General features: G+C 34.5%; 1 protein-coding gene across 8 annotated transcripts in view; it reads right to left on the reverse strand.

The window, feature by feature from the left end:
• Positions 1–27979, reverse strand: part of NBEA (neurobeachin) — a 451247-nt gene that overhangs the window by 244516 nt on the left and 178752 nt on the right. For all 8 annotated transcript variants that reach the window (XM_079333484.1, XM_079333487.1, XM_079333486.1 and 5 more), the window contains 3 exons: positions 22397–22551; positions 18301–18427; positions 17524–17651 (listed from right to left, as the gene is read on the reverse strand). In XM_079333484.1, the coding sequence (XP_079189610.1) occupies positions 17524–17651; positions 18301–18427; positions 22397–22551 (410 nt within the window). The remainder of the gene's footprint in view (positions 1–17523; positions 17652–18300; positions 18428–22396; positions 22552–27979) is intronic.

Raw genomic sequence — 27979 nt, forward strand, 5'->3', positions numbered from 1 at the left:
TCACTATTGCAAATACTTGTTTGCAGCTTTGGGAATGTAAATTTACTTCCTTAGAGAAGAATGCCATATCTAAGTGTTTTAAAGATGCATTATAATCACGAAATTTCATTTCTACTGTTAACTTTACATGTGCTAGTTTCTGTTATCTAAATCCATATAGACGTTGATATGATGCTTTAGGGCACGGAAACACTTTGGCTGTGTTATAAAAAGGATAAATTTACAAATAAATTTACTGGTAAGGACTAAATAGGTGGCTGGAAAGCAAACTGATGTGCTTTAAGAAGGTTTGTAGAAACAGTGATTAGAGACAAAAGCACTCCTACATGGTAGAATGCATATTTATTTTGGGTACTGGATAAATACCCTTTAGTGCCCATTTTGCTAACAACCCCATCCTTATTGTACAGTAACACAGAACAAGCTGTAAGAAGCCACTGGGCTTCCATTCTATCAGATGTAGGGGCAGACAGTTAATGAAATAAGAGGCAGATGTGCAAAGCTCATTTAGGGAGACAATTGCTGTAATTGATCAGCTATTCTCATGCTCAAGTGCTAGAGGATCAGAAAGATTAATGAGATACTTATCACCTGCAGGCTACCTCCACCGTTTGGAAGCTGACAAAGAAAATCCAAACAGAAGACTGAACTCTACAGTTAAGCCAATGCAGGTAGGACAGACACATCAAGTATTTCATCACAGAATGCTGTCTGATTTATTATTAATAACCTCTTATTCTGTAAAACTAAACAACAACAACAACAAAAACCCAACCAAAATAATCTCCTTTCTATCAAACACTTACTTATCTTTCAAAATCAGACCTCAGGTGTACTGAAACATGACTAAGGCAAAATAATGCTCTTGGAAACCTATCCCCATGCTAGAGTCTCCTAAATTTGTACATGCTCTTACTTCTGATTTTACACCAACAGAAAAATGTATCCAGGATAAGCACCATACACAGTTATGAAAAAGAAAGCAACTAAATTACATAAAAGTGACTATGCATCAGCAGTGCTGTCTTTTTATCTTCACCAGGTTTTCAAAAAGAAAACTTGATATTAAATATAAGGTTTGAAAAGAAACACATAATGAATATTTTCTGGCTTGATTAATTAAATTAGAAGTTCTTAACTTTCAAAGACAGTTGGAGATTCTTATGCTACCTGTGCAGCTTCAAAAAAATTGAAAAAATTTTGGAGTGCAAACCAAAAAGTGGCACAAAGTGGCACAAAGCTAGAATAAATACTCATGATTATCATCCAGATAACAATGATCTAGTCCTAATAACACAAAGCTGCAGACATGACAAAACATGACTCTGTCTGAAGGATTCATAATTGCTTAGACCAAAAGTATCTATTTGCAGTAAGAATTTTTATACACTCTACCTAATAACTTGATAAGGATATAGCTCTAAGTGGTCATCTGACTCAAACTGATGCCTTTTCTCTATTCCTCTGGACATTAACTGATAATTTTTATATATCACATCTAATCATCTGCAAACTTGGATGGAGCAGCCCAGCACTGGAAAGGAGAGTCAAACTGGTTTTGGTGAAATTCAGAAAAAGAAAAGGAGGATACAGAACTGACATCTGATTAGTAAATCAGCAGGCCCATAGGTTATAACCAGCTCTTAAATTGCCTGCTGATGAAACACCCCATTGGTAACAGCCATTTACACCTCTCATAACCACTAGTATTAAAAGAGGCTGGTTTCCATGTCGAAAAGGAACAAATAATTATTTTAGAGACTGTAGCACTTTTCTTATATGAAAATACAGGGAGACATAGGAAAGCCTTATCAAAGAAGGTTACTGTGTCAATGATGTTTGTCTCAGTCTACTGCAGAAATTCAGTGTGCAGTTCTATACTTATAAATCAGCAGAATTGGGAGTGGGCCAGAAAATGGGGAATCCTGTGGACCTTGATGGACAGTAAAAAGAAAATAGAAACAGAAATACTTTCTGCTCAGCTTTAAGTGAGCATATCACACATTCCTTGAAGCAAAACAGAATACTGAAATGTGAAACATTCATAACAGAGCCACCATTTTGCTTTATAAATTTCTTACTTATCAGCCCCCTAATCCTACTTCAGGGACTCCTTTCACTCAAACCACGAGGGAAAGTCTGTGCCCTCCATTATATGCTCCATTTCCTCCATCCTAGCTGCCAAGGGCTCTGTTGTGCTTCTTCCCATTTTCGCTTCTTCCTGAGTGAGCAGTTAAAATTTGAAATAAATAATGAATTTTTTTCTTGTTATGCAGAACACAATTAATCTTCAAAATCTACTGTCACAGTTGTTGTGCAGTCAATAGTAGAGAAAACAGATCAGACCTAATGGAGAACAGATCCATTTCTGGCCATTAGGAAAAACTGTCAGAATGCAATCTTTGGCTGCATTATGAAGATCCCACATCATCAAAAGCTGCAGGAGAAAGTTTAGGAAGAACCACAATCCCTGTCCTATTTAACTTTTCCTTCATAGACCAGAAAAAAAAAAAAAAAATTATTACTCCTTCAGTTTCTAAATTTGCACCCTCCTCTCTTCTAGGAGTCCAAATTGTGTGAATTGACTAATTTCTTTTGGCAAAGAACAGGTACAAAAAAAAATTCCCTCAGTGCACAGACTATATCCTGACAGACAAAAATTAAAAGAAGGGTAGAAAAGTCTCCCATTTTTCATACAGTGCAGAAGACCTAAACTAGTAGAGGTCTCTTCATAAAATTAAAAATAAAATTTGTAGTATGAATCAGAATAAATACCAACTTTAAAACTGATTTTCTAAATTCCAAATGTGGTAGCAACTGTATTTTTTCTTCCTCTTTACTGTTTTGCAGTTTTTAGTATGTGCAAAATTTTATTAGTTTTAACATAATGAAGAAAAAAAAGATATAATAAGCTTGGGAAAATAATGGTTTCTCTGATTGAAGAGAGCACACAAACCTATTTTCAGTTCTCTCCCCCCTCCTTAACTCTAATGAGAAAAAATATTTGCCACTCAAACTAAAACTGTTGCCTGCATTCTTCAGCTGCAGATAAGTTCTTGCTGTACCATCTGTATCAAATGCCATTAAGGAAGCTAATGTAATTACTAAAATACAAGTGGATATTTCCTGCATACAGCAGGGTTAAAGAGGTCACTGTTGAACTGAATGGAGTATGCACTTTTTACATTTGCTGTTCTTAGTACTTTTCTTCATGGTCTATTCTCAGTCTATTAAATATAGCCATCAAAATTCAGCAATTTGATGGCAACAATGACCACATATATGGTTGCAAAAACTGGGAGCATCAAGTGCATGACCTTGGCTAATCTGGAATAAATGATGTATGCCAGGCAATTATCTTGAAATGCTCTGGTTTACTTGACTTCTTTTTCAGTGTTCTTCTGTTGGCCCAAAGGTATGCTAATTATTTCTTTTCACTATGACTTATTAATGTCTAAAAAAAGATTAATTGCAACTATACTGTTTTAGTCATATCTATGGCATTAATGAAGTCATGGGTTCAAAATTTCCAAGTCACCATGCTGAACTAGTCAGTGTGAATTTCCATTTTGAAGAAATATAATGTAGGCTGATAAAATCAATTTAAAAAAAAATCCTTATGAAATAAGATCATGGTTTTGAACTTCTTTTTATTATTATTAATACAATGTGTGTATGAGTCTAACTGAATACCACCACAATTTCATCTGGTATTTATCAAGGTTTGCCTGCATTTTCTTTCAATGATTTTACTTTGTGTCAACTTAAACCCTTATTGGAACTGGAATCAATTGTAATACTAGCAAAAACAAAACTAAATGTTTTTATAGCTCATGTTCAGCTTAGAAAAAAAAGATGCAATTAACAAAACCTTAGAGCCTGCAGAAATCTTTCACTCAATTATAGCTTCTGCTTATCTGAAAAATCTCAGGTATTGCTAGGTAAAATGTTTAAGAAAGTTTAACCAATTTAATTCAGTTCACGGAGAAAAATTGGTCTTTATTACTCTAGAGCATGTCATTAAAACTATAGGAGCTTTGTATAGTACAAGATGCTTATGAAAAAATACACACATGTTAAATTCATTATTTTAGTAACATGTGGAAAGTGCGTAAATTGTACCTAGAAATGAGTAAAAAGACCTAAAACTCAACAGAAAAAAAATCATCAGGAAGCACTGTAATTCTTCTCTATAACTTTTTTTTTTTAAGGTAAGTTTTTTTCTATCTCCTAGTGATATAGTCTTCCATGTACCTTGAACAAAACTGTATTGTTTCAAATGGTTTATAATAATTATGGGTAATTTATACTGTGATATCTCTTCCCATAATCCTCAGTGATTTCTGTGCCATGAGACAGAATAGAAATTTTCTACAAGTAATTACCACTCACAAATTGGGTTTTCATTTTTGATAGATTATTCCTTTATACTTTGTGCAGCATTTGTTAGGAATGGAACAACAAAGTTTCAAGGCACAGAAACTAAACCACGTTTTTGCTTTAGTGTGGTGATATTTTGGTTGGAAATGTGAGTTTGCCTTAAAATTTATTTGTTCTTTCTAACCCTCTTCCTTCCGCCAGCAAACCTGGCACACGATTTCTTGAAATATATTTCTAAGTCCATTTTATAATCAAAAAAATAGGAGTCCTTTCTTGACCAAAAAAAAAAGTTATTTGGAAATTTAAATCTACATTACTCCCTCTCTTCCACAGGCTGTCACTCAGAAAAAATTAAATTGAAATTAATGTTTTTCATGAATTATCAAGTTGCTGGGGAGTTCCCTATAGATCTGAAAGGAGACAGTATGGAGAAAAAATAGAAGACTGGTGAAAAATTTGAAAGTAAATGCTATGTATGCAAAACTTAAACTGAAACAACAGATGTTCTTATTCCAAACCAGAAAATACTGGGGGTCTGGGGTGAGGGAGGGGAAGGTATGTATTGAACTGAATGCAAAGTTTTGCAAGATTACACTCAACATTGGTTTTAGAACCATACATATGTCACATATTTTGTAGGCATTTAAATTACACTAATGGTCTTAATTTACAAAAAGCAAAGGTTGGGAAATATTCAGGATTTGCAGAAAATCTGCAGATGGAAATCACAGCCATGATGCAAAATATTTATAACTTTGCTCTTACTAGATGAAAGAAAACACTATTCCAAAGAATGTTAACTCACTAAAATAACAAAGTCAGGGTTATGGATTTAACAATCCCTTCAGCAGCCTTGACTGACATTTCCACTAACTCTAGGGGCCATGAAGGATGGCTGTATTAGTACTCTGCATTCTTTGTATGGGCAAATCTCCTTTACAGAACAGAAGGGTGACACAGAAAAATACAGTGAGTGTGAATTTGACTCAATGATTTTTAGTTGATGGAAACAGTTACAATTCTTCAAGGATTTTTTTAAATTTTATTTTTTTTTTAATGGTGAAAGACAGTGCACAATACAAGCAATATTCTTTTTATCTGGTATCTGGAAATCTAGGAAAGGTATCAATCCAGGTCATCAAATGGAAGAAATTTAAAATTTTATAATAAATCTTTAGAATGGACATCTTAGAATGCACACCACAAATAAACAGTGATAGGTCAACAAAACCCCCCAGATTTTAATCCAAACCCAACTCAAATGGGTTAGCCCTTTTAGTCAGATTTGTAAAATAAAACAGACCTTAATGTTGGGACAATATTTAAATGCAATAGTCTCTTGAATTATTTTATTAACGTGAGAAAATCTAAACTTCTCCTCCACTGTACTTACTAAAAAGGAATCTAAATACAGACTGGAAAACATCCAGATGGAATCACAGAATGGCAAAAACCCTTGAGAGTGTACCCACAGAGAGGGGATTTATTACAATGCATACATGATTTAGTTCTTAAAAAAGTTTACAGACTTCCATACAGCAATCCCAGGAGCTGCAATGATATTGACAAAACTGATGCTAGTGCTGCACTACTCTGAGGAGTCCAGCCTTAAGATAACCTGTGGATTTTCTGAAAATTTTCCTTTAGTGTGGTGGGATGCACAAATTCTCATTCATCAAATGATAAGGAGACCACTTCATCTATAAAATAAAATCCACTACCATTGTTCTATTTAATATACCACAGAAGATTTTCAAAAGTGATTCAGTTTTTCATTTAATACCTGTGGTGATTTTTTTATTTGGCCAGTGCTCCACTGGGATTTACTCAATATATGCATTTGTGTTTCACTGTCATTCTCTTAAAATAGTATTTCTCTGGACAGAACTCTTTCCAAATATCTTCTAAATCTTTCTAAATATTGTGGCATAGTGAAATAATTTGCTTATCCAACTTTTATAACAGAAGGGATCTAAAATTTATATCAATCTATCACATATCAATTGAGAAATTGCTCTAATCAGCATTAACAACACAAGAACAATAACACAAAAATATTCTTTTTTATATAAAAGAATTCTACACAAATATTAATTATAAGAAAACAATTCCCTGCTAAATTTAAGTGATTTTTTTTAATGGTATGACACATATTTACTAGATATTTTTGTAAATTAAATGTGTTTCCTCATCTTCTAAAGTCCTCTTCTAGACTACATTCAAAAGCACCCAAGTTAATGATCACACTTCACTGCAGATGATCAAACTAAAGTATTTCTAGTCTTGAAAAGGTCTGTAAAATAGAATCATTGCTTTTCTGTCAAAATGTATTTCATTTTCAGGTAGGCTTGAGTAGCTATAAACTTTTTTTTCCAGCAGAAGCCTAGAAAACAGCTACAATTATACATTATAGAAAATATCAAACTATTATCTATCTAGAAAGAATCTCAATGAAAAGAATTCCAGTTTTTTTCTTCCAAAACCAAACAGTCCAATGTGAGAATTCAAATAATATTCCAAAAGTCTTCTGATTACTCTCTTTAATACTAAGATATTAGTCAAATAAGTGGCTCAGAACTGTCAATAAATTTCCACCAAAGCTGCTGCTAGGGACACTTTGTTTCAATGTTAGATGTAAAACATTAATTGATAAAGACATTTAAAAATTAATTTTAAAATGTGACAATTTTAAATATTTTTGAAGTTTTGTCATGTGGTATTTTCCTGTAATTTCTTTGCTGAAAATGTTGCCAATTTTGTGGTTAAATCGGTAGAAAAATTACTAAATTAAGCCCAGTGATACCAAAGAAGTTGCTACATATTTAATACATGGAAAAAAGAGATTTTCTTATTTAAACAAAGAAACATCCACCTTTCTCTTTTTTCTCAGCTTTTCACCTCCTCTCAAATCTATGTTAGAGGAAAGTATTACCTCAGCACTGAATTATTTTTGAAGAATATACAAGCAAAAAAAAAAGAAATTAATTTCACTCACTAACACAAGTAAAAGTTTATACCTTCACTACAACAATGGTGCTTTCTGCTCATCTCAAGAACCTTTTTCAAGTATTTCTAAGGTTGTCAAAAGGGACATCCTGGAAAAGATACATCATAGGTACGACCCCATATAACAGCCTCTAGAATATCAGGATTGCCCTGAAAAGGCAATGCTAATTTTCCTTAGGTATGATGTTCTGTATTTATTCCTGAAATTGATCAACTTTTTCTTAGCTTCAGTCTGTAACTTATTCCCATTTGGTGCCCTATTTTATGAGCTTATTCTTTTCTGTTTCTCTCCTCTTATGGTAAACATAAGAATTACTTTTTGCTTTTTTTTTCTTTCTATTATTTCCTTCTAGTTCTTTGTTACATTCCTTCCTATTATTAGGGGGAGAATTATCATCATGGCATGACAAAATTGAAATATGTGCCTGGTGAATGACAAAAAAGGATGGTGAGAAAAGGTTAAGCTGCACAGCAATAAAACCACTTACTCTTATGATCCTCCTTACTTCCTTTTATTTCTTCTCTTTAGCAACACTGAGGCCACACTGAGTGAACCAGTGCAGCTACAAATAGGGAGTAAAACAAAACCTCAGAGCACATGCTTTCTAAGGCCAATATGACTCTTAAGTAGATGGAATCTCCTGAGTAGCAAAACTAATTTTTATATAAATATAAATGTTTCCTGAGAATTTGATAACAAAAAAAGGAAAATAAAAATCTCCAAGCTGAACTTTGCTGACCTTAGTTGACAGCTATCAGATCTTGCTTCTATCCTGAAGCCCTACTGACAAATGGTAATCATTCTGAAACAGTGTCTCTCAAATCACAAAAACCTTCCACTGTCATAGATCTCTTGAAATAACTTGTATTTCTTGTGTTTGAGTTTTTTTTATTTACTTGACAGTAACATTGTTATGGGCTCTCCCTAGACCTGCTTTGACATCACTTTGCCATCTTAATTTGACATATCACAACTGTCTCTGTTGTCTGACAAGTTCTTTCAGCATGAGGTTTTCTCATTGCAAGAAAGTCTCCACAGACAAGAAGTATAAAAGACTGAATAAAAAATTCCACACACCATCAGACAAAAACATGATATAAGAGAATAGATGTTTAGCAGATCCGAGGATCTTTTTTTGAAGGAGGTAGAATTTAGCAAATTTAACAAATTGCACTGAACACAGTAATGATCTGAGTAAAGTATCTTAGTTTTGGCAAAAATAATCCCAGGTATGTAGGGAGTCTGTTAATATCTAGGTAAATCAAGATAGATGGATCATTAATGTATATACTATAACATTTTTCCCATCAAAAAAGGCTCTATAAAAGGGTATATTTTTAAAATTCAAGCATAGTAGTTTCTCAAGTTAATTGAGTCCTTAGTTCTTGTGCAAGTATACTTTTTTAAGTCTTGGCACCATGGAAACAAGAAAATCTAACAGGATGAACAAGTGCCTTTAATTCATCAGGACCACTAAGGAAACTTGGTAAATTTGGTCACTAATTAAAATGTTTCAGCCTGGATCATAAGAACAGGTGATAAAATAGACAGAAAGTTAAGGAGCATATATGGAAAAACTGTGACCAGCCCTAAATGAGACTAATTTTGTAAAGAACCTCATCATAGAATTCAGACTATATGGAAAAGGATTATTTTACTATGTCTCCTGACATCTTTCAGGGCAATATCTGATACAGAGATGTTATTTGCACCCTATAGATTATCAGAGTTAGGTAGTTCTCTGGAAAACACTGCCGGTGTAATAAAGTAGATTGATTCCATTTTAAGCCTTCAGAGGACAAGGGCTGGGGCAAACACCAGCCTAAGTGTTTCAAGTCCAAAATCAGGCAGAGTCCCCTGCTGAGTTCTGAATGATGAATTAAGTGGAATAAGAACCAGAGAACCTCTGCCTGTGGAGAGCTTCAGTCACAGCATGAACATCCTGTAGATACTGAATACCATTTTGGCATACCACCTCGTTTTTCTTTGGACCTGGACAGTAGAGGAGAAAATAATAAGGGGGGGGGGGAAAGGTGGCTGTTCTAAAAAAAATATTGTACAACTTAGTCCAGTGTTCCCATTCAGCACTGCTGTATACCTGATATGAGGAGTCCACCTACAGGCTGTGCTACAGTAGCGCCTGCATATGTTAAGAACTTTGTCTAGAATATTTAAAAATTTATTGCCTTGAAATAACTTTAAATAGCTAACTTGATACTTTTTTTTTTTTTAATAGTAGATTAGTAGGAAAACTCACTTAAAAGTATTGTCCAGCAAAGCTGAAAGTTAAAGCAAGAAGAAAGACAAAAACCAGATTAATAAAAAAAATGGACTATTAAAGAAGATAACAGGGAGATGGAGATCAGGGAAGGTATTTTTGTAGAATTCTAAAGCAAAAAGACCAATCCTTTCTAGGCCTTTTAGCTTGCAACTGGAATAAAGGCTACTAGCTTGAAAAAGAAGTTTCTGAAAAAGTGGATAAAACTGTTGAAGTAAATAGGACCCAGGGATCACAAACAACAAACTTCTTTTCTTACTCTTTAAAGGCTCCAGTATTTTGTGCATTTCCTTATGTGCTTTAAAAGAGAAGTAATGGATACTCTGGTTCCTAATAACAAAAGTGCTATAATAGAACTTTCAACAGTTATTAAATAACTTCAAACATCTAGTGGCTTCTATGTTTTCAAGGATAATTTTCAGAGCTTCTTTCCAGCAAACCTGACTAATTTACACTGCTACTCACTTTTGCTTTCCTGAAGTCATGCATTTATTATTAATTTTTTACATCTGCACTCTCCTAACTAAACTTTACAATCAGTCTAACAATTTCAGTCATTTTTTTCTCCATTGTCAAAGCAACAGAAGAACCCCAATTTCTGTCTAATGGGAAATCTCTACATTTTGGATTGTAAAGACATCTTGGTTTTTGATCAATATAATAATGATAATATAATCAACGACACACAATCTGAGTGCCAACAACAATTTCTACCTTAAGTTACACTGAGACCACACAAGTCAGAGACAGAGGCGAGGGCGTGAGCAGTTAACCTCTGTTCCACAGTCTAATATATCTTAGTAAGTGTCCAACTCATTAGACAGGGATAGAGTGGCTCATATGTGTAATTAATTATTGGCAGGTTTACTTTCAAAAAGGTGCCAGATGCTATGCATTTCCTAGTTGCTATCTGGATCTCTGATCTATAATGTTTCCTGCCATGTTAAACATCTGTTCAGAACATACTTTTGCACACAGGAACTTCAGTAAATCAAGAGTTAAATCAAAATTGAATGAATGTGTATCCTCTTTCTGGTGTTTTTAATGATATCCCTTTAAAGACGTCATAAAGGAATATTATGTGAAAGCAAAATATTTTGTAACTTGTGTTGGGGTCATTATAGTTTGAAGATTTCAATGTGGATAAAAGAAATAGAGACTTCTTTTGTGGCACCTGTTCTTCAGTTGTCTGAATTGGCATCTGTCTTGTCATTAGCAGCCTATCTTAAAAAAATCTTTGGAAGTTGCAAAGATTTGAACCTTGACTCTCTGGAGTAGGTGTAAATAAACAGGCAGATTTGAATATACATTTAGCCCTTCAGCATCTCTTTGTTCCTACCATACAGTCTTCTGGAAAACTAATGTTGTTTTCTGTCTTCATGCATGCCTGACTTATTGATGCTTTTTAGTAAAATCCATGATCAGTCCCAAAGTGTGTGCAGAACCATGAGCACACTGAGGAGCCTTTCAGTCAGATACCAGGCAATCATACCAACTATAGACATAGAATTTCTTAAAACAAATTTCTGACATGACTATAAATAGCATGTCAGTTTGAAATTCACAAAAATTCTCTTTTTTCTGCTTATGAATGGATTACAATATGTGCAAACAGGTTTTCAATCAGCAGCAGTATTTTAAATTATATCTACAGGAGGATTTCATGTCCTGTTTAAAAATGACCTATGGTTTTCTTCATGGTAAAAACCTAATCTTGCAAATTGCTTGCAGAAATTCTTAAAGTAAAAAAACAAAACACAAGTAACATCTTTTAAGCAATCTCTGACAAACTGGTTGAAACCAGCCAGCACACTCAAAAGCCATCAAGGGATTAAAAGGCTGATCTTCCTCACCCAGTACAATCACATAAGTTTCATGTTCTCAAAAAAAATCAGATGTAACTACATAAATAGCTATTCAGTCATATAATTGCAAGAGCTCTCTGAAATCTGAGACCAAACTATAGCTGGCATGAACCTTACATGAGGCTACCCTGAATAGACAAACTCCTTATGCAGAGAAAATGTCTCATACTAAAATGAGCTTCAAGGTAATTATTACAGAACTTCCTAAAGAAAAGAAATGGAAATCAATTTACATATATATATGTGCATGATCACACATATAAAAAATCAGAAGAAAGGTCTATTTCATAAAGTGACATAAGCATTGACCATTTTTGATGCCTCAAGGGAAAATTACATATTCTTGACAGCAGCTAAGATGCAGTGAGCTTCAGAAAAAGGAAAAAACCCACTGTTCTTTTACTAATTTCTGCAGGTGGCTAGCTGACATTGAAGTACACCAGTCTATCACCGTGTGAACAAATGTAGTCATTACAAAGTTAAAGCAAATTAAGGTTATTGCAGACTATCATTCCTTCCATGATGTGGCATAGGGAAAATGGTGATTCACATGCTCAAAAGTCACAAAGAAACTCCACATGCATCCAGCAAATACATTACATTTTTCCTCTTGAGAAGCTGGATTGAAGACTATGTTTACAAAGAAATTTTGAAATAGTCATACTGACTACGAGTAACATCAATTGCAATAACTGAGGGTAAGCCCTATTAAAGTTTTCCAATAATATTTACCCCCATTAGGCATTCTGTTAATGGAAAGGCTAAGGCATCCTGTAGTATGTAACTTTTATGTCTTTTGGATACATTGAGCATATCAAGCTCCTTACATTGTACCTGATACCTCTGCAGTGTGTGCATCGTTCTTGAAGTGCTGACAATAGAAGATCATAGTGGGAGTTTAACCAAATTTGTGCATAGAAATTAAATCACTTTCTCATCTATTATTCCAAGGCACTGGACAAGTCTTTGTTGCTGCAGCTATGAGCTAAGGGAGCCAAGCCAATTATTTTGGCAATCCTTCCATTCTTTGTGTGGCTTTGTCCCTCACCTCCTAGGATCCTTAGGATGGATCTAAGTCTCTGTTCTTTGCTCCTAGAAGTTGGACTCAGCATCTGGCTATGTTGAAATCTGACTTTTTCTTGAGTTTTGGTTAGTCCAGAAAATGATTCAACAGATGTCTCCAATGTAATGCCTTTGTTTCTCATTTTGTATATTTTCACCTAAGCACTTAGGAACAATTCAACACTCTAAAAAAGACTGTTAATATAGAAAGCAAAATTGGACAAAAAATTGGATTACAGAAACTTCAGCACCATGAATAGCTTAAGGTTTTATTTAGATGCTGTTAATTCCAGTTAATACAAATTTTAAAATCATAAAATTATTTATTTATTCCTTTCCCTTTTTACTTGCTAATATTAATTAATTAATTTTGTTCAAAATGTTGGCTACATTCTGTGCCACAGGCTGGTAGGGCAATTATCATATTTTTAGTTAGTTGGAAGAAAGCAGTCCTGGACACAGAATCTAAAATGTTTTGGGTGTTGCAGAGTGAGATAAAAGAATGAGAGAATAACATGTACAGGGGAGAAAGGTTCTGCAAGAACATGCATTTTTCTACCTTACAACATCTGTGTCCCTGAACACAGTAATACAAAGGTTCTGAAAAGTTTATCTAAGAGAAACAAGGGATCCAAAAAGTAAAATTTCCCTGGAGGGTATAAGAGATTTCTGGATTTCCATAGTATTTAAAGGAAAATGGTTGTCCTGCTTTTTCTTATACAAAATTCAGTATTCTTCAAGATCAGAAACTAATTGTGCCAGTACTAGTAGATGTCGCTGTGATGTCACTCTTGAGGTCTTGGGGAGCTTTTAGAGTAGTGTCATTTAGCACCCAAGTTCTACCTGTGGTTTCTAAAGGAATGTTTTGGGCAATTTTTCAATTGTTTCAAGAAGCCTCCTGTCAAACATGATACAAAGCTAGTCCATCACCACCTCTACTGAATATTTTCATAGGGCCATGTGGTGAGCTAATGAGGAGAAACAGATCCTGCTCCTATCAGCACAAAAACCTTCTCTCTGTCATCTGACTTTAATTGTGCCTGTATCAGAAACATATCAAATGTACAGCAAGGAATTAATCAGAGATCCTTTGGAGAAAGGCTACCTGGCTGACCTTCTACCCAGCTCATGACACAGCAAAGTAAAAGCATCAGTGAAGTTTCTTTGGTACCTCACTCAAGAGAAGGGAGAGCATTCTATATGACTATGTTTCAATTGTGGACCTATTCTTACAACTTCAGACACTCCAAGAATAGCTGTGGTGGAAATACTTTCACCCATCTGTGCTTGACAAAAAGAGGATATAGCTTTTCTTTCGGCTACAGATCAGATTACACTTGCCTGTAACATTTTCACCTAAAAGCTAGAATGCTGTCATGCATTTTACATGGAGGGAATTTGCAGACCACATGGAAACTAGTTAGCGAAAACATATCTGTGCAAGTGTTAAATGGAACTCCACAATGAGCTCTGCTAAGCTCAAATACGTGACCTGCACATATTGCATGTTTGTTTCCAATTAGATTCTCTACGGACGATTTTAACCTTTGCAACTTCTGTTCTCTGAGGCATTGGAAGAACATCAGTTGATGAACCACAGCAGTGTTGGGCTGGTTCTGGTATGCTCTGTTTGAAGCTATTTGCTTTCAAATGCAAAAAGGTTCCTTTTAAACCATCACTGAAAATATTTTCTACTTTCAAAATATTCTGAGAAGTTGATGAAACATTTGAAATTCAGTTGAGTGTAAGATACCTTTGAAGAAAATTGGTTTTAGAAAAAGCAAGTATCTATTTCAGTAATTAGTAATTTAGTAATTTTAGTAGAGTAAATATAAATAGATGAGGAATTTTACCAATAAATATGTTCTGCAATTTCAGATTACTACCTGGTAGGGTTCCTCTGTTACCAGTCACATTTAGGAGTTTACCAAAAGAAGAGAAATGAACATTTCAAGTATTAGTGGCCTAAGTTTTTGGTCTAGACTGGCAAGATCATTGCAGCCTGTTCATTTCAACTCCAATCAAAAGTTAAGAAGTCACTAAGACATTAAGTATAATTTACTCAAACAATAGATGAACCAGTCTTCCATGGGACAGAACGATGATAAAGTGTAATGTAAAAGGATATGACTTCAAGATTTTTCACCAAAGGTTTGAGGCAGCTGAACTACTACAAAAAGGTGATATCATAACTAAGCTGTATGCACATTTCCAAAAATATATCAACAACAGCTATCATAAAACATCAAATATTCTGGAAAATTTGCATGATTAACCTGTATTAGAAGTTTTAAAAGTAATTTTGTTTTCTGCTTCCTTTTACTTTGTGCTCTTCAGTATGCAGTCATTTACAAGACTGTGTACATTCTTATCAAAGTGAAAATGATTTAGTATTTCTTACACATACACATGCACAAGAGCACTAGAAAAAGCCTCAGTAAAAAGCACATGGCATCAAGGATGTCTGACAGCATTCTGATTTTAGCAAAATGTGATAGGAGAAAAACTTCATACCATAAGGAGGTTTTGAAAAACAGCAAAGAAGGAAAGGTATTATTATGTCAATCTTGAAAGTACATGCTTCATGGAATGCAACAGATATTTTAATGGTGATCAATTTCAAAAACAGATAAGTGCCCTAAGACTTAATTAAAGAAGGTTTATTTGCTCCTTTTTGATTCTTATAACTAAAGCCTTTACACACAGAGTAACAAATTAAACCATTGCATATAAAAGTGTCAAGTTAATTACTGCTTGCCAGTAAAAAAAAAGTCAAATTTCAATTATCAAAACCCCAAAGGAATTCTATGCACTCTCATATCCTGAATAACACACCTACATCCCTCTTTTTTGAGTCATTCCCTGGAAAGCACTTTCAAATACTTCAAGACTACTACCAGTAAGGAATGACAGGAAATTTCTCAAAGTAAATCAGGTATCAGAATAAGAGAGAATTTGGAATTGTTTTTCAAAGTCATCTTAACTAGGCAAGAATTCAGTTTAGCTGAGAAAAAGGGTCTCATAGAGGCAATGAAGAAAGAAAAGATCTGAAGTACACAATGACTATAAAAGCCACTCTGAATCCTGTGTTAAGAAGAAAAAAAGTCCAAGTATTTTAGACATGGCAAAGAAAAATTCAAGTCCTACAGTATAAAAATCTACGGTGTGCTTGGATTTTTTTACTTCCCAGATTGCTATTTCAGTATCTTGGGAAGAAAGGATTGGTCTTTAGAAATCAGGACTGAGAGAGTTATTGAAAAGAAGGTTAGACTTAACATTAAAGAAAAATATGGAAAGGACATTACTTGTTTTGGAACTCAGTGTTTGGTTTGTGAACAATGTTTTCTGATTCTGAATTGGGTAGTTAAGTCATAGATGGGGTAAAATATGGAATGACACTCCAAGCAGTTATCAGAAACATGCTACTAGCCAGAAAGAATCCAACAAAACTCTTTCTTGCTGGATAAGCAGTGAGAATAAATACTGCTGTATAGTTGGAGATTCATGTAACCTCTAGCATTTCAGTCTTTGTCATATCCTGGGAACTGTTCATGCTATGGATCTGACAAAAAGAGAAAATCAGAATGACACCAATTAAGAATTTTTTTAAACAGTGAAAGAACTCAGGTAAAACCAAGACAATTTTAGTCATATTTTATGAAACCTATATTACAACTAAGCAATTGCCAAATGGAAAAGAATAATACTAGTACAAATCTTGCAACTAACTTCACTGAAATAAGAGTTAAGAAGGTAACCCATAAATTATCTTTCAGCAATGTGAATCTCAGACTATTAATTTAGGTGTCATTAAGTTGTAAGTGCAACTTGCAAGCTATAAAATTAACAATAAAAAATGCCTGAAGCTTCTGAGTATTACTATGTTACTATACCATTCCTTGGTATTATTAAACAATAAGAAGATGAAAGAAGAAAAGGCTCTATAAAATTTCAGTTACAAGATGCAAATATTTCTATAACAAGAGCCAACACTGAGATGGAATCATGGACTTACCATAGAAAAACTGTACACTAACATTTAGGTAAAACACATGTATAATAGAAAGGTGTTTGGAATTTGAACACAAAGCGGTAATTTTTTCCATGTAGATCTTTAAATATCAGAATGAGACTTTTTCCTCTCAATGAACAGCAATATTCTGCATCAAAACAATACTGGAAGGAAAAAGTTTACTTGGCTGAATATATTCCTCTGAATACATGACCTGGGAGCAGTGCATGCTCATGTGAATTCCCCCATCACTATTTCAGCTGCATTAGTACTGATTCTTCATGAACCTGCCATATCTGCACATTCCATGTAACTTCTGCATTACTTCCTGCCTCATTTATGAAGCCAATTTCTAATTATGAAGTACTAAAGACAGCACATAAAAATCCATGGAAGTGGTCAAGGATATTTTTCCTTAAAATTATATCAGGTTTCTCCCCCCCCCCCCCCCCCTCCCTCTAGGGACAGCTCTTTATGTGACTATGTAAATCCAACTGATGTGCCTGAGGAGAAAACAGCCCTACCAAATACAGATACAGGCATCAATGATGTCGGAACACGGTTTTCTTTTTATTTTCTTCTGGAGAGTAGTTTACACTTTTTCATTGTATTTTCACTAGTTTCTCAAAGTCAGGCTGAAGCACTGAATTATTATGAGGGGAGAAAGGCAAACTATATAGAGTATTTTGTGACAGGATGTATCATTACACAGTACCTCAGGAGAAAAGAAGAGTACAAAAGCTATCACTTTTAACTTCTTTAAATGAAATTAAATGCAAAGAAGTGAAATCACAAGGTATTAACAACTAATTCATTTATTAAAAATATCTATAAAGTTTAGTGAAAATAAAAAATTGTTCGTATCAAATGAATAATAGCTAAAAAAAAAAAAAAAAATAATGTCATAAGAGAACAGTACCTTCAATCAACAGCTCTTGTCCATGGCTCCCCAATAATGTTCGAGACAGGAAAGGGGCAAAATCAACAAAGATTTCTCGCAGGAGAGGAGCCACTTTTTCTAAAGCTCTTTCAAGCTTTGCAGTGATACTGTGAAAAAAACAGAGACCATGATTGTTAAGACACTTCACAACAGAAGTTAAATTATGTCAAATCACACCTGTTTTTAAAAGTTTCTTTAAGCTTCTTAAGAAAAGAGGATGATCATAATTTGATTAAACTTTCCAGATTTTAAATGGCTTAAAGTAAATGGAAATGTCATGTCAGACTCAGCAGTGTGTCAGCCTCATAAATTCCACAGTATTTGCAGAGCACTCCAGAACAAGCAAAATTTTTAGTGTCATTTTCAAATACAGGTCTGGTTTTGTTCTCTCCAGTTTATCAAGCCTTCACTTGCTCAGGAGAAGTTGAGTGCCTCCTTCCACTTCCTAGTGCTCCATTACCAAAATGCCTACTTTCTAATATGTACTTCAATAAAGAAAATAAACCTGCCAGCTGAAAAATTACTTTAATGAAGTTTTAGTGTCTTACATAGTTTGAACAAGCTAGACCCTTCAGCTGAAAAACTGAGACTTTTCAGTGTAGAGTTATTTTAATATGCACATCCTTGGTACCCAAAAAGTATATACACTGTAGCATGTGTAACTACAGTAAAATGCACATTAAATGAGTCCTTTTTTTCAGGAAAAAAATTTGGAAAGATAAATTATAATTAAATTAAAAGATAGAACTTGTGTACCTCATATTTTCAGCTGAATCCTCTGGCATAGGAGCAACAGTTTGGACAGCTGGCAGATTTTTGCTGGTAGCACCATTCACAAAGCTGGATGACGAAGAGGAAGAAGAAGATCCTGAGTCTACTGCACCTGTCCCCCAAAAAACACAAACCTTAATTCAGTCTTAAGAAACAAAACTTTTAAAATAGTCCTTGTATTATTAATCTACTTCTAAGTATGGAAATAATTTTATTTATTCTAAAATCGTGAAAACCTTTCCATATGGTTATCAAAATATTATTACAACTTTGGTAGTACAAAAATGATAAGCTTGAAATCTTTTAAAAATCAGGCAAAATAAATCCTTACCTCATTTCCACTATTCCCAAATAATATTCCAAAGTTGAAAATAATTTTACATCATACTGTAGAGCAGAATAAAGGTGTACTTAAGAGGAGCTTGAGTAGAAAATAAAATTTTAAATATTTCTTAAAATATATTTATATATGCACAGTTGGCTGCCCAGTTGCAACTACAGGCAGAAACTAAATTAGAATTTAAAAAATGACAGGGAAGATAGAAAATGTACATCACTTCAGGAAGTAATGGGGGAAATTGGTGCCTGAAGATATTAAGACTCTAATCACAATTTTTTCTGTTTCCTTCCTTGAGTCAAGAATTGTATGATCTCAACAGTAAGGAGGGCAGTGGGGGTATCATTTCAATGGGTTGTGAACAGCTGCCCAGAAAAAAAGATGCACACAGAGCATACATTTATACTTTAAGTGATCTGGGTCAGAGCTGAGAGCTAAACTTAGACTCTAAATGCCAATCTATCATGTTTGCTGAAATGGTGCTCTGAGTTCAGTATCTCTGAAGCAAACCAGCAAAGGCTCAGAGAGGCCATGAACAGTGAGAGTGCTGTGATAAATGCTGTCCCTGTTCTGCACAGTCCTTCTGCAACACATCACTGCAAGAGAGGTGGCTACAAACAATCTGGTACTTGGAGTTCAAAGCCTGAGGAGCTGCAATGCTACCAGAGAAGAGACTGACTGACAGGCAACAAGATTTATCCAAGTTAGCAAGAGAGGGTGAAGAACTCCTGTTCAGAGATCAGTGACATTATTCTGGTCATTATCAAAATTGATAATTGTTAACTCCCTGTTTGTGGTCAGTTTCAGCAGTTGATACATCACTGTCCTTTGCATTACAGATATATATTATTTTTCAGTGTCCTGCAGAGATCTACAAAGCATTTATGGTTTCTTAACTGCTTAAGCAGCCAGCCAGCACTGAAGTAGAGATTAAATGCTGGTAACTGGCAGCAGGACAATTTTTTTCTTTTAATTTGTCTTTAGATATTTTTTACTGATAAAAGAAGGCAAAGATTGGAATTTTGACTGGATAATTTAAGAACATTTAAATTCAAAACACTATCAAAATGCAAGCAGGATTTACTGGGCTTGCTGACACTAAAGTAGCTGGTGAGGTTCAGTATTTAGACTAGGAACTGATTTAGGCAGGTTATTTTTAATAATGGGATTGGGAGATGGATTGTGGTTTACATTGTGTCTTCTGACTTGAATTAAATACAAATTCAAAACGTATCCAAACACATTGAGAAACACAAAATATAAGGTAGGTTATATCTCCCAACCTAAGAATCACAGCAACTTAACTGAGAATAGAATAGCCTAAGAAATATTAAGCCTTCATTTATATATATATGTCTCTGTATGTGCATTTGCACATTTTTTTCACTTATTTTCATTCATATATACATAAAGAATGTGTATTTTTATTGTTTATTCCCTTTTCCTTCCAAAATGAAATTTTCTTCATTGAGGTTGCTTAAAAATGCAGTTGCTAAATTGTTCCAGAAAATCAAACAGACCAAGAACTATTGGATTAACAGAGAAGTAAGAATCAGGATATGAATTACAGAAATCCAGTCTAAGAAACTATAAACCCAGTTTCTTACATAAAAAGATGAAGGAGGAAAACCTATCTCCCCAAAGATGCATTCACATTACTAAAGGACTTCAATAACAGGCATTTCATTAAGTCATGACATGACATTGACTGTGACAGAGGTGGCAGATGGAATGTAAACACTGACTATAACCCATGAATAACTGAAGAAAACCACCTTTCACATAAGGCCAGCACAGAATATACCTTATAGATTGTGCTACCCATCACATAGCTATAACTGTATTTCTAGAGTATCTGTGACATACTGTAAAAACAATTGTAAATAGGTTTGGGGGGACATCTAGTGTTTCTAAAAAATTGCATTCTGTTTCCTTTTTATCATAACCAAAAAAAAAAAAAAAAAAAGTACTCTTCAATTAAATTCTAGACAATGCTTTAAATTTATCAAGAACATAGATATTTAATAGATTTAATGGATTTAAAGTATATAAACCAGAAAGTTTTTAGATATTCCAAATGTCTCAAAAACTGACATATGAGTCAGTGTTTTGACTATCATTGGCATAGCATAGTCAAAAATGGTGAAATGAGCATTTAAATCTAATGTTTACTTATATATTTTCAATGGGATGCTATTTTTTTAAATGTCATTAATATGTTTAGAATTTCTAAAATGTTAATACCAAACTTATATCTCCAAAATTCAAATCTTTCTATAATGCTTTACTATAGAATTCAGTACATATATATAGTTCTAATTGAACCTCATACTTGCTGAAATTCCATTCAATCATTATTTTCCATTTAATCAAGCTAATCCATAGATTAAGATCAAAAAAAATTTCATTAAAAAAAAAAAGTGCAAGATCTGTCAAAAAAAGGAGTCTTTAATCCCCAGTGAATGTACCATGGCATCTGCAATACCGCCCTCTACTAAGAGAGCAGTATTGGGGAAATGACTGATCAAAATGCAATTACTTACAAACGAGAGCTACTGCATTCCAGCCAAAATAGTTCAGATACTGAATCAGTAAGAAGACTGAAAAGCTTATTACTATACAGTATCATTTGGAAAACAAGGTTTCCAGTGCAGGATATTTTTTGCACAACATAAGAATACCTAAAAAAAATCCTTTCAAGATTAACAGAAGTGTCTACGCAAATGGAAATGTTGAGAGCAGCAGCAACATTATTCAGAGTATTCACTCCTCCCATCTGCCTAAGGAAAATTAGATTTTAAGTTTAGAGGGTTTTTTTATACTTGGAAAAATCAAAGCTCTATTACCAGGTATTAAAGGTAATCTGCAAAAGGAAAGAATAAAAGCGTTCATATTACTCCATAAAGTAGAGGGATGCCAAAAGATCCCCCTCTATTTGCTACAACCCCACAGAGATTTTCACATTCTCAACCCTTGACTGAAGTTGTGATATCCTTGAAGAGCGCTCTTCACTCAAGTACTTTTGCTTTTTTTAGAAAGAAAGAAGACATTTCAAATGAGTTTAAATTAAATATCAGTTACTCTCAGTAAGGATTCATTCTCAATGGAAACCAGTCTCCATTGTCCACAGGCTCCTTCATGATAGAGAACCCCATTAGTATTATTAAAAATAATTTTAGAAGAAGATTTAGTCCTCCTTCTATAGGTCACAAGAAACAACTACTGCTAACGCATGAATTCAGTTAAATTCATTAGCTTCTTACTAAAAGACCTTCCAAAAAGAGCATACTTTTCACTGACAAATAGTAATTGCCCAAAATATTCACCTTCTACAATCACAATATGTTTATTAAGTAGCTACATGTCTGTACTTTCTTTGGGATGTAAGGAGGGATTAATTGGTATGTATCACATAATCATCCTTTACTGCACAGCACTAGAAAAGTAAGCTCATTTCAATTCTAAAATGCACTTATAAAACAATACTGAGGCTATTCATTAATTTATTTAAGGCTGTGCAAGTCCAGTATGCACTATCAAAGATTATAAATATAGACCAAGAGAAAACACTGTCTCTAATAAAGGCAAAGGTTTAATCTTTCCAGGTTTTATTTTGGAAAACAAAACAAAACAAAAGCCCTACAAAAAACAACAACACAAAGATGATTAAAAAACAAAACACCACTAAAGGCAACAAAACAAAAAAGACAAAATGAGGGTCACAAGAATATTTAAGGACAATACCTGTTGTATTAATCATACTTTTTGGTGTAGCTCCTGTTGCAGCAAATATATTAGGTGTACTACCCGGTGGCAGTCCACTCCCAGCTGTGGCAGCTCCAACAGTGGTGACAGCCAGACTACCTGGAGGGGGCTTCTTCACTGGGACAACCACACTCCTGTGGAAAAAGTAACAACAGATTACTGAAATTGAATAACAGAGCCAGGAAGAGTTTTTGATTGTGAGGAGTTTAGGGCTGTTGTATGATGCCATTGCTGAGAAATACATAATATTGTAAATTTTCTTAATTTTCCTGAAACAGAGTACAACTCTGTTAACAGGTCCTCAAACCATACTCCTATCCTTATTCTGCAGTTTCATGTGATTCTGAAGAACCTAATTTGTCTTCCAACACCCACAAAATGAAAAGACTCCATCATCTCAGTATGTTGAGAACACTGCTATCAACAGTGTGACACTGCAATGTGTTCTAGATTTGCAAAGATAATGTTAGCTGTCAGAAATCATGCCAGGAGACTAGGAGTCTATATGCATGCAGTCATAAAGACTGCGAATTTGTTGATCCTAATGAAGTTACCTAAGATAATAATTTTTTTGCCTTTTATCTGCCCATTTGAATACAGTAGGTTACTCCTCAGTACCATGAACATATCAGTCTTTCACAGAGATGACTAAGAAAAAATTTTAGATTTCAGTCTTCATTCATCTTAATTTAAATCAATAGCACATGATGTACATTGAACAGCAAAAATGCAACACAATAAATATGTGCTTTCACAGTATTGATATTGCTGAGGTTTGAAAAGCAGTCTCGAGAATTTGAAGCTTTTAAGAAGAGAACAGGGCTTTCATACAAAAATCCAACATAATATCAAATATAAGCAGATAACACTGCACTCAAACAAAAACTTTTCAACCTAATTTGAAATCACACTTAGGGGTTTTTCAAACGTGAAGACTAAAGACTTGCTCTTTGGAGACAATATTTTTTCACAACTGAGTAGCTCTCATAGTAGAAGCAATAAAATTTACATTTTTCTTTTTAGTATTTCCATTTATCTATAAAACCCCCTTCTCCTTAAAAGTCTATTTCAGTGGCAAACCTCAGTGAAAAACAAACCTGAAAGAAATCATATTTGTATAATATTGAACAACATATTTTCATCATCATGTACATTTTCTGTTTAAGCAGACACACTCTTCTTTAAAATTAATCATTGTGATAAAAAAAGGCAAATATTTAGGATAATGAGGCCACATTTTGGTCAAGAACTTCCTTCAGTAACCATTTTGCTACATTTCTGTGTAAATATGATGGCATATAACAAATCATAGTGTGTGGCACAATGTTTTATGGTATGTACTTTGATCCTATATGTCTAAATCCTCCATCTCCCTGAATTTTAAAGATGTGACAGTGTATCAAAGATTCCAGAACTATTTTTCCTTGCTTTCATTAGAGGGCTGGCAGTGGAAGCCCCTGCAATGTGAACAACAGTTTACCCCTGCCCTGAAGCACATACTGTTAGAGAGGTAAGTCTAGGCATGTCAATGGGTTTTTGTCTCAGTCCATTTACATTAGGAGGAGATGAGTTTGAACAATGCAATAGCTATTGATTAAGATAAGTGACCCTAAAATAATTGCTTTTGTCTGTAGTTAATAATCTTACAATCACTGCTCATAAGAAGTGTTTACATAGCAGCAGCTACGGCTGAACAAAGCTGGGTCTACAGGGGTTAGATTAATCTGCTCTGTAAAACCATGAAATTTCCTAAAGTTAGCCCCAATCTACTATATACAAAGATCTCTATTTCAATTAATACCTCAACCAAATATTTGAATTTGGGTTATAATACTGAATAAGTATGCAAAAGCAAAGTCCCTGTAGTGTCATAAAAACACAAGAAGAAATTAGGACTTGTTTCTTAAGTGGGAGTACTTCCAAATTATATGAATTTCAAAAGGAAACTATTGTCATTACGCTCTACCTTTGTGGAGAATTGAAATATAAAGGGTGCATGAAGAATGAATGAGAGCATTTTCATGCTGGAGCACAAGAAGGAAAGAGACAGGAGGAAAAGGCATCTTAGATTGCCCTATTGTAATGGCACACAGATTATCAGGTCACCAAGACCACAGGTGAACGTGCAGTTTAACAAGATGACCTTGCAGACAAAAACTGTGAAGGGTGATGACTCAAAGAGCTTGGGAAGGACAGAGACACTGTTGGCAGGTCCACAAAGGTAGAAAAGTAATATCCAAAATTTGGAAAGAGTGGCCAACATATAAAGAACATAGGAGATGTGAGGAAAACTTGACAGCTGTCATCCCATGCTCTCCATGCCACTGGAGCAGATCCTGGACCTCTTATCTGGATGCAAGCAGGAAGGATGCTTGACTGCTGAAAAATCTCCTTAGACACACACTCATTCTAGTGTTTCCAAATGTGACACACTGTGAGTGAAAGACACGTGTTCTATTCTAAGAAAAACAATTTTCCCCTCATATAAAGTCTAGCATTAGTATCTGCTAAATTGGCAATACAACCACTGAGGAAGTATTTCCTATTTTCCTGCTACTTTTCTAGAGATGAAGCGAAATTCAAGGTCTTCCTCCTCATGTTTAAACAGTTTAGTGGTCTTTCAGAGTGTCCAAAAAATCACCTAACTTTCCATACCAAAGACCACATATGTCAGCTTTATTTCCTGGATGTAATAGGATCAGTTTGATTTGGAAGGGACCCCTAATGACTGTCATTTAGGACTGAAATACATCTTCTATAGCAAGAAGGACAACCCTTCCCAAATACCACAGATATAACACTCTACACATAGTTGGCATTGTTTTGTATGTCTAAATCACCACACTGGGATAGGTCAGGTGCTATTAAAAATAATAAATTATCAAGAAATAGCAAGAGAAACCTCTCTACCATAACACTAGAGAAAATCAGTGAGATGACATCATCCCAGGCTGAAAGAAAATGCAGCTTTCTGACATGACATACATGGTGACCTTGTCAAAATGTCTCATTCCTACTGATAAAACAAAATACAGTGAGTGAATACAGAATGACATCTAGACGAAGCAGACAGAAAAACTGTTGTATTGTTCACACAGAGTGGTCAAAAATGTGCAAAACAATAAGAGAGACAGCAGAACATGAAAGGTGAAAGAGAATGACTGTCCTTCAAGTAAAGAAAGTCTTCTTTTAACCAATCTAACCACTCCAACAGCACACACAGTGAAAACAGGCAAATAAAAAATCAGACTTATGAAAGAAGTATTATAATTGAGCGTAATATGAGTTGAGGGATGAATTTACTGTGATAGATGCCTTACATGTATCTGTCAGGCATTCAGGTTTTTCTTGCATGAACAGAAATCTACAGACTAGAAGAAAAGGTTATGCACACTTCTGTATTTCATTTTAAGCCTTGTTTTGTAGAACATATTTCAGACTCCCTAAATGTTCCAAACTGGCCCACAGTTGTCTGAATCACATCATGGTCTCCAATGATTCCCAATTATTTAGTCAGCAAAAACTTAGCAGTAATTGTCTGTAGCAACTGATTTTATTTCTGTGTTTGTTGGGTGGTTCACAATTCTAAATATACCTGTGGCTATAACTGCTCCTTTACTTTGAGTGTCCTTTATCAGTTTTAAACCTGAGCCTGAAGTCATCGTAATTCATATCATGCTTAAGATGAGTGTTGTTGATTCAACCCCCATACTACTTATGCATTGCTGGTTCATTAAATGACCTCAGCAAATAGCTACAGGATTCTTCTGGGGTTTAGAAATTTGCATGAAATAACTAGATAGGAAATAATGTCATTAATGCATTGAAAAGCAAAAAGAGAAAATGAAAATTAAAAAACCCCACCACTTCCTCAAATTGACTTTACTTAAATATTTAGCTACACAGTGCTGGTGACAGAAAAATCAGGTTATGCAGCTCTATATTTTCTCTTTCTCTGCAATTCACTTTCTGCATCTCTTCTCCATTTTAAAATTTAAAGGCTTTCCAACTTAATCACTGTGGTCAACATAAAGGTCAGAGATAAGCCTTCAATACTGGATGTCTTGAGCTACCTATCTGAGCAGCAGCAATTAAATTAGAATCACTTTACTCTCTTGTGGGATACGTGAAACCTCTTAAGGCTGAATTAATATTCTTGCTCCTCCTCCCCCACAGCAGCAGAAAGCATGAGGATTTTTCAAGCTTTCTTCAAAAGGCTGCACAGACTTCAGGCAAGTTTTGCCTAGAATTGCTCTGTGTCAAACAGCAACTTCAGAGGTTTCAGAAGAAATCACATTAGAAAGTGGGTGGCAATTTGTCTGCTATATTACACGCTACCTTGTTCCTACAGCAAGATTAACTTAATCTCTGAAAAGAAAGCTTAATATTTCTTCTCTGAAAGCTTCTCATTTATATGGCTATATCTCTGTACATATCTAGTCCTTTATATTTATACTGTTGTTTACCCCCTGTTCTTTCTGATTTCCACCCGACTCTGACCCGAGCCTGCAACGTTACTATGTGCTAAACACATTCTGAATCCTTCTTTAAACAACCTTCTATTAGGCTGACTGCATTAAGGTAAGCGACATCTGATACTAAGGAGGAAAGGTTTAAGTCAGAGTAAACAGCCATGGAAAAAAAAAGATGATTAAAAATTGTGAGGTATACACATGAGTTGTAGAAAAGATATGGAAGACTCACAGAAGTATATAATTGTTGGGACCTATGCAAATGAAATATTAGCGCTGAATATCCATGTATTATATGCATATATGCACCAAAACCTCCAAATCTTCAAGCACATTAAATGATCCTTATCTACTAAACAAAAATTGCTTATCTCTAACTAGAAGAAAGCAAATTATCTCAGGTGTGATTTTAGGACAAGCACATGAAGAGCATTGCTCCTCACTCTTGGATCAGGCAGAGAAGTATTTATTCACAAGGAAATCCTGCCCTCTGCATCCAGGATAAATTACCTGAAGCATCTAAAATAATCTAAAATACTGACAAGAAACAAAGAAAACTTCAAAATGTAAAAAAGTTAATTATCAGGAGAGATTCATAGTCTTGGCTGAACAGAGAAATGGGAAATACTGGAAGCTTAATAAGTTTGAAGAAACTGATGAGAATCTAAGTGAACATGTGATGTATTAAATGTCAGGAGCATCATCAAATATAGAAAAAAACCCAAAGAAACAATCAATATAGAGTAAAAATGAGTATTGATGAGGAACCTAATCCTGTATATACGTTGAACAAAAAAAGGTAAGGCTACAAAGCTGCAATCAGTCCTGTTAAAGAAGGCAGATAGAGTAAACAGCAAGACAAAAATGCAGCACAATTTTCATCTATATAGCCAGTGAATTATATTAGAGGATAGGGAGATTCTGGCTTCTCCTCATCACCTTCAGGTCAGACATACCTACAGCATCATGTATATGAATAAGAAAAGACTCACATTACACAGGTGATAAGAGTTTAGAAAGAGTCACCTGTGTATAGATTGCTAAATTAAAGACATGGGGAATGTGATGACATCCTAATGAAAATAAATTG

This window comes from Erithacus rubecula, assembly GCF_903797595.1.
Source record: "Erithacus rubecula genome assembly, chromosome: 1".
Taxonomy (NCBI): Eukaryota; Metazoa; Chordata; class Aves; order Passeriformes; family Muscicapidae; genus Erithacus; species Erithacus rubecula.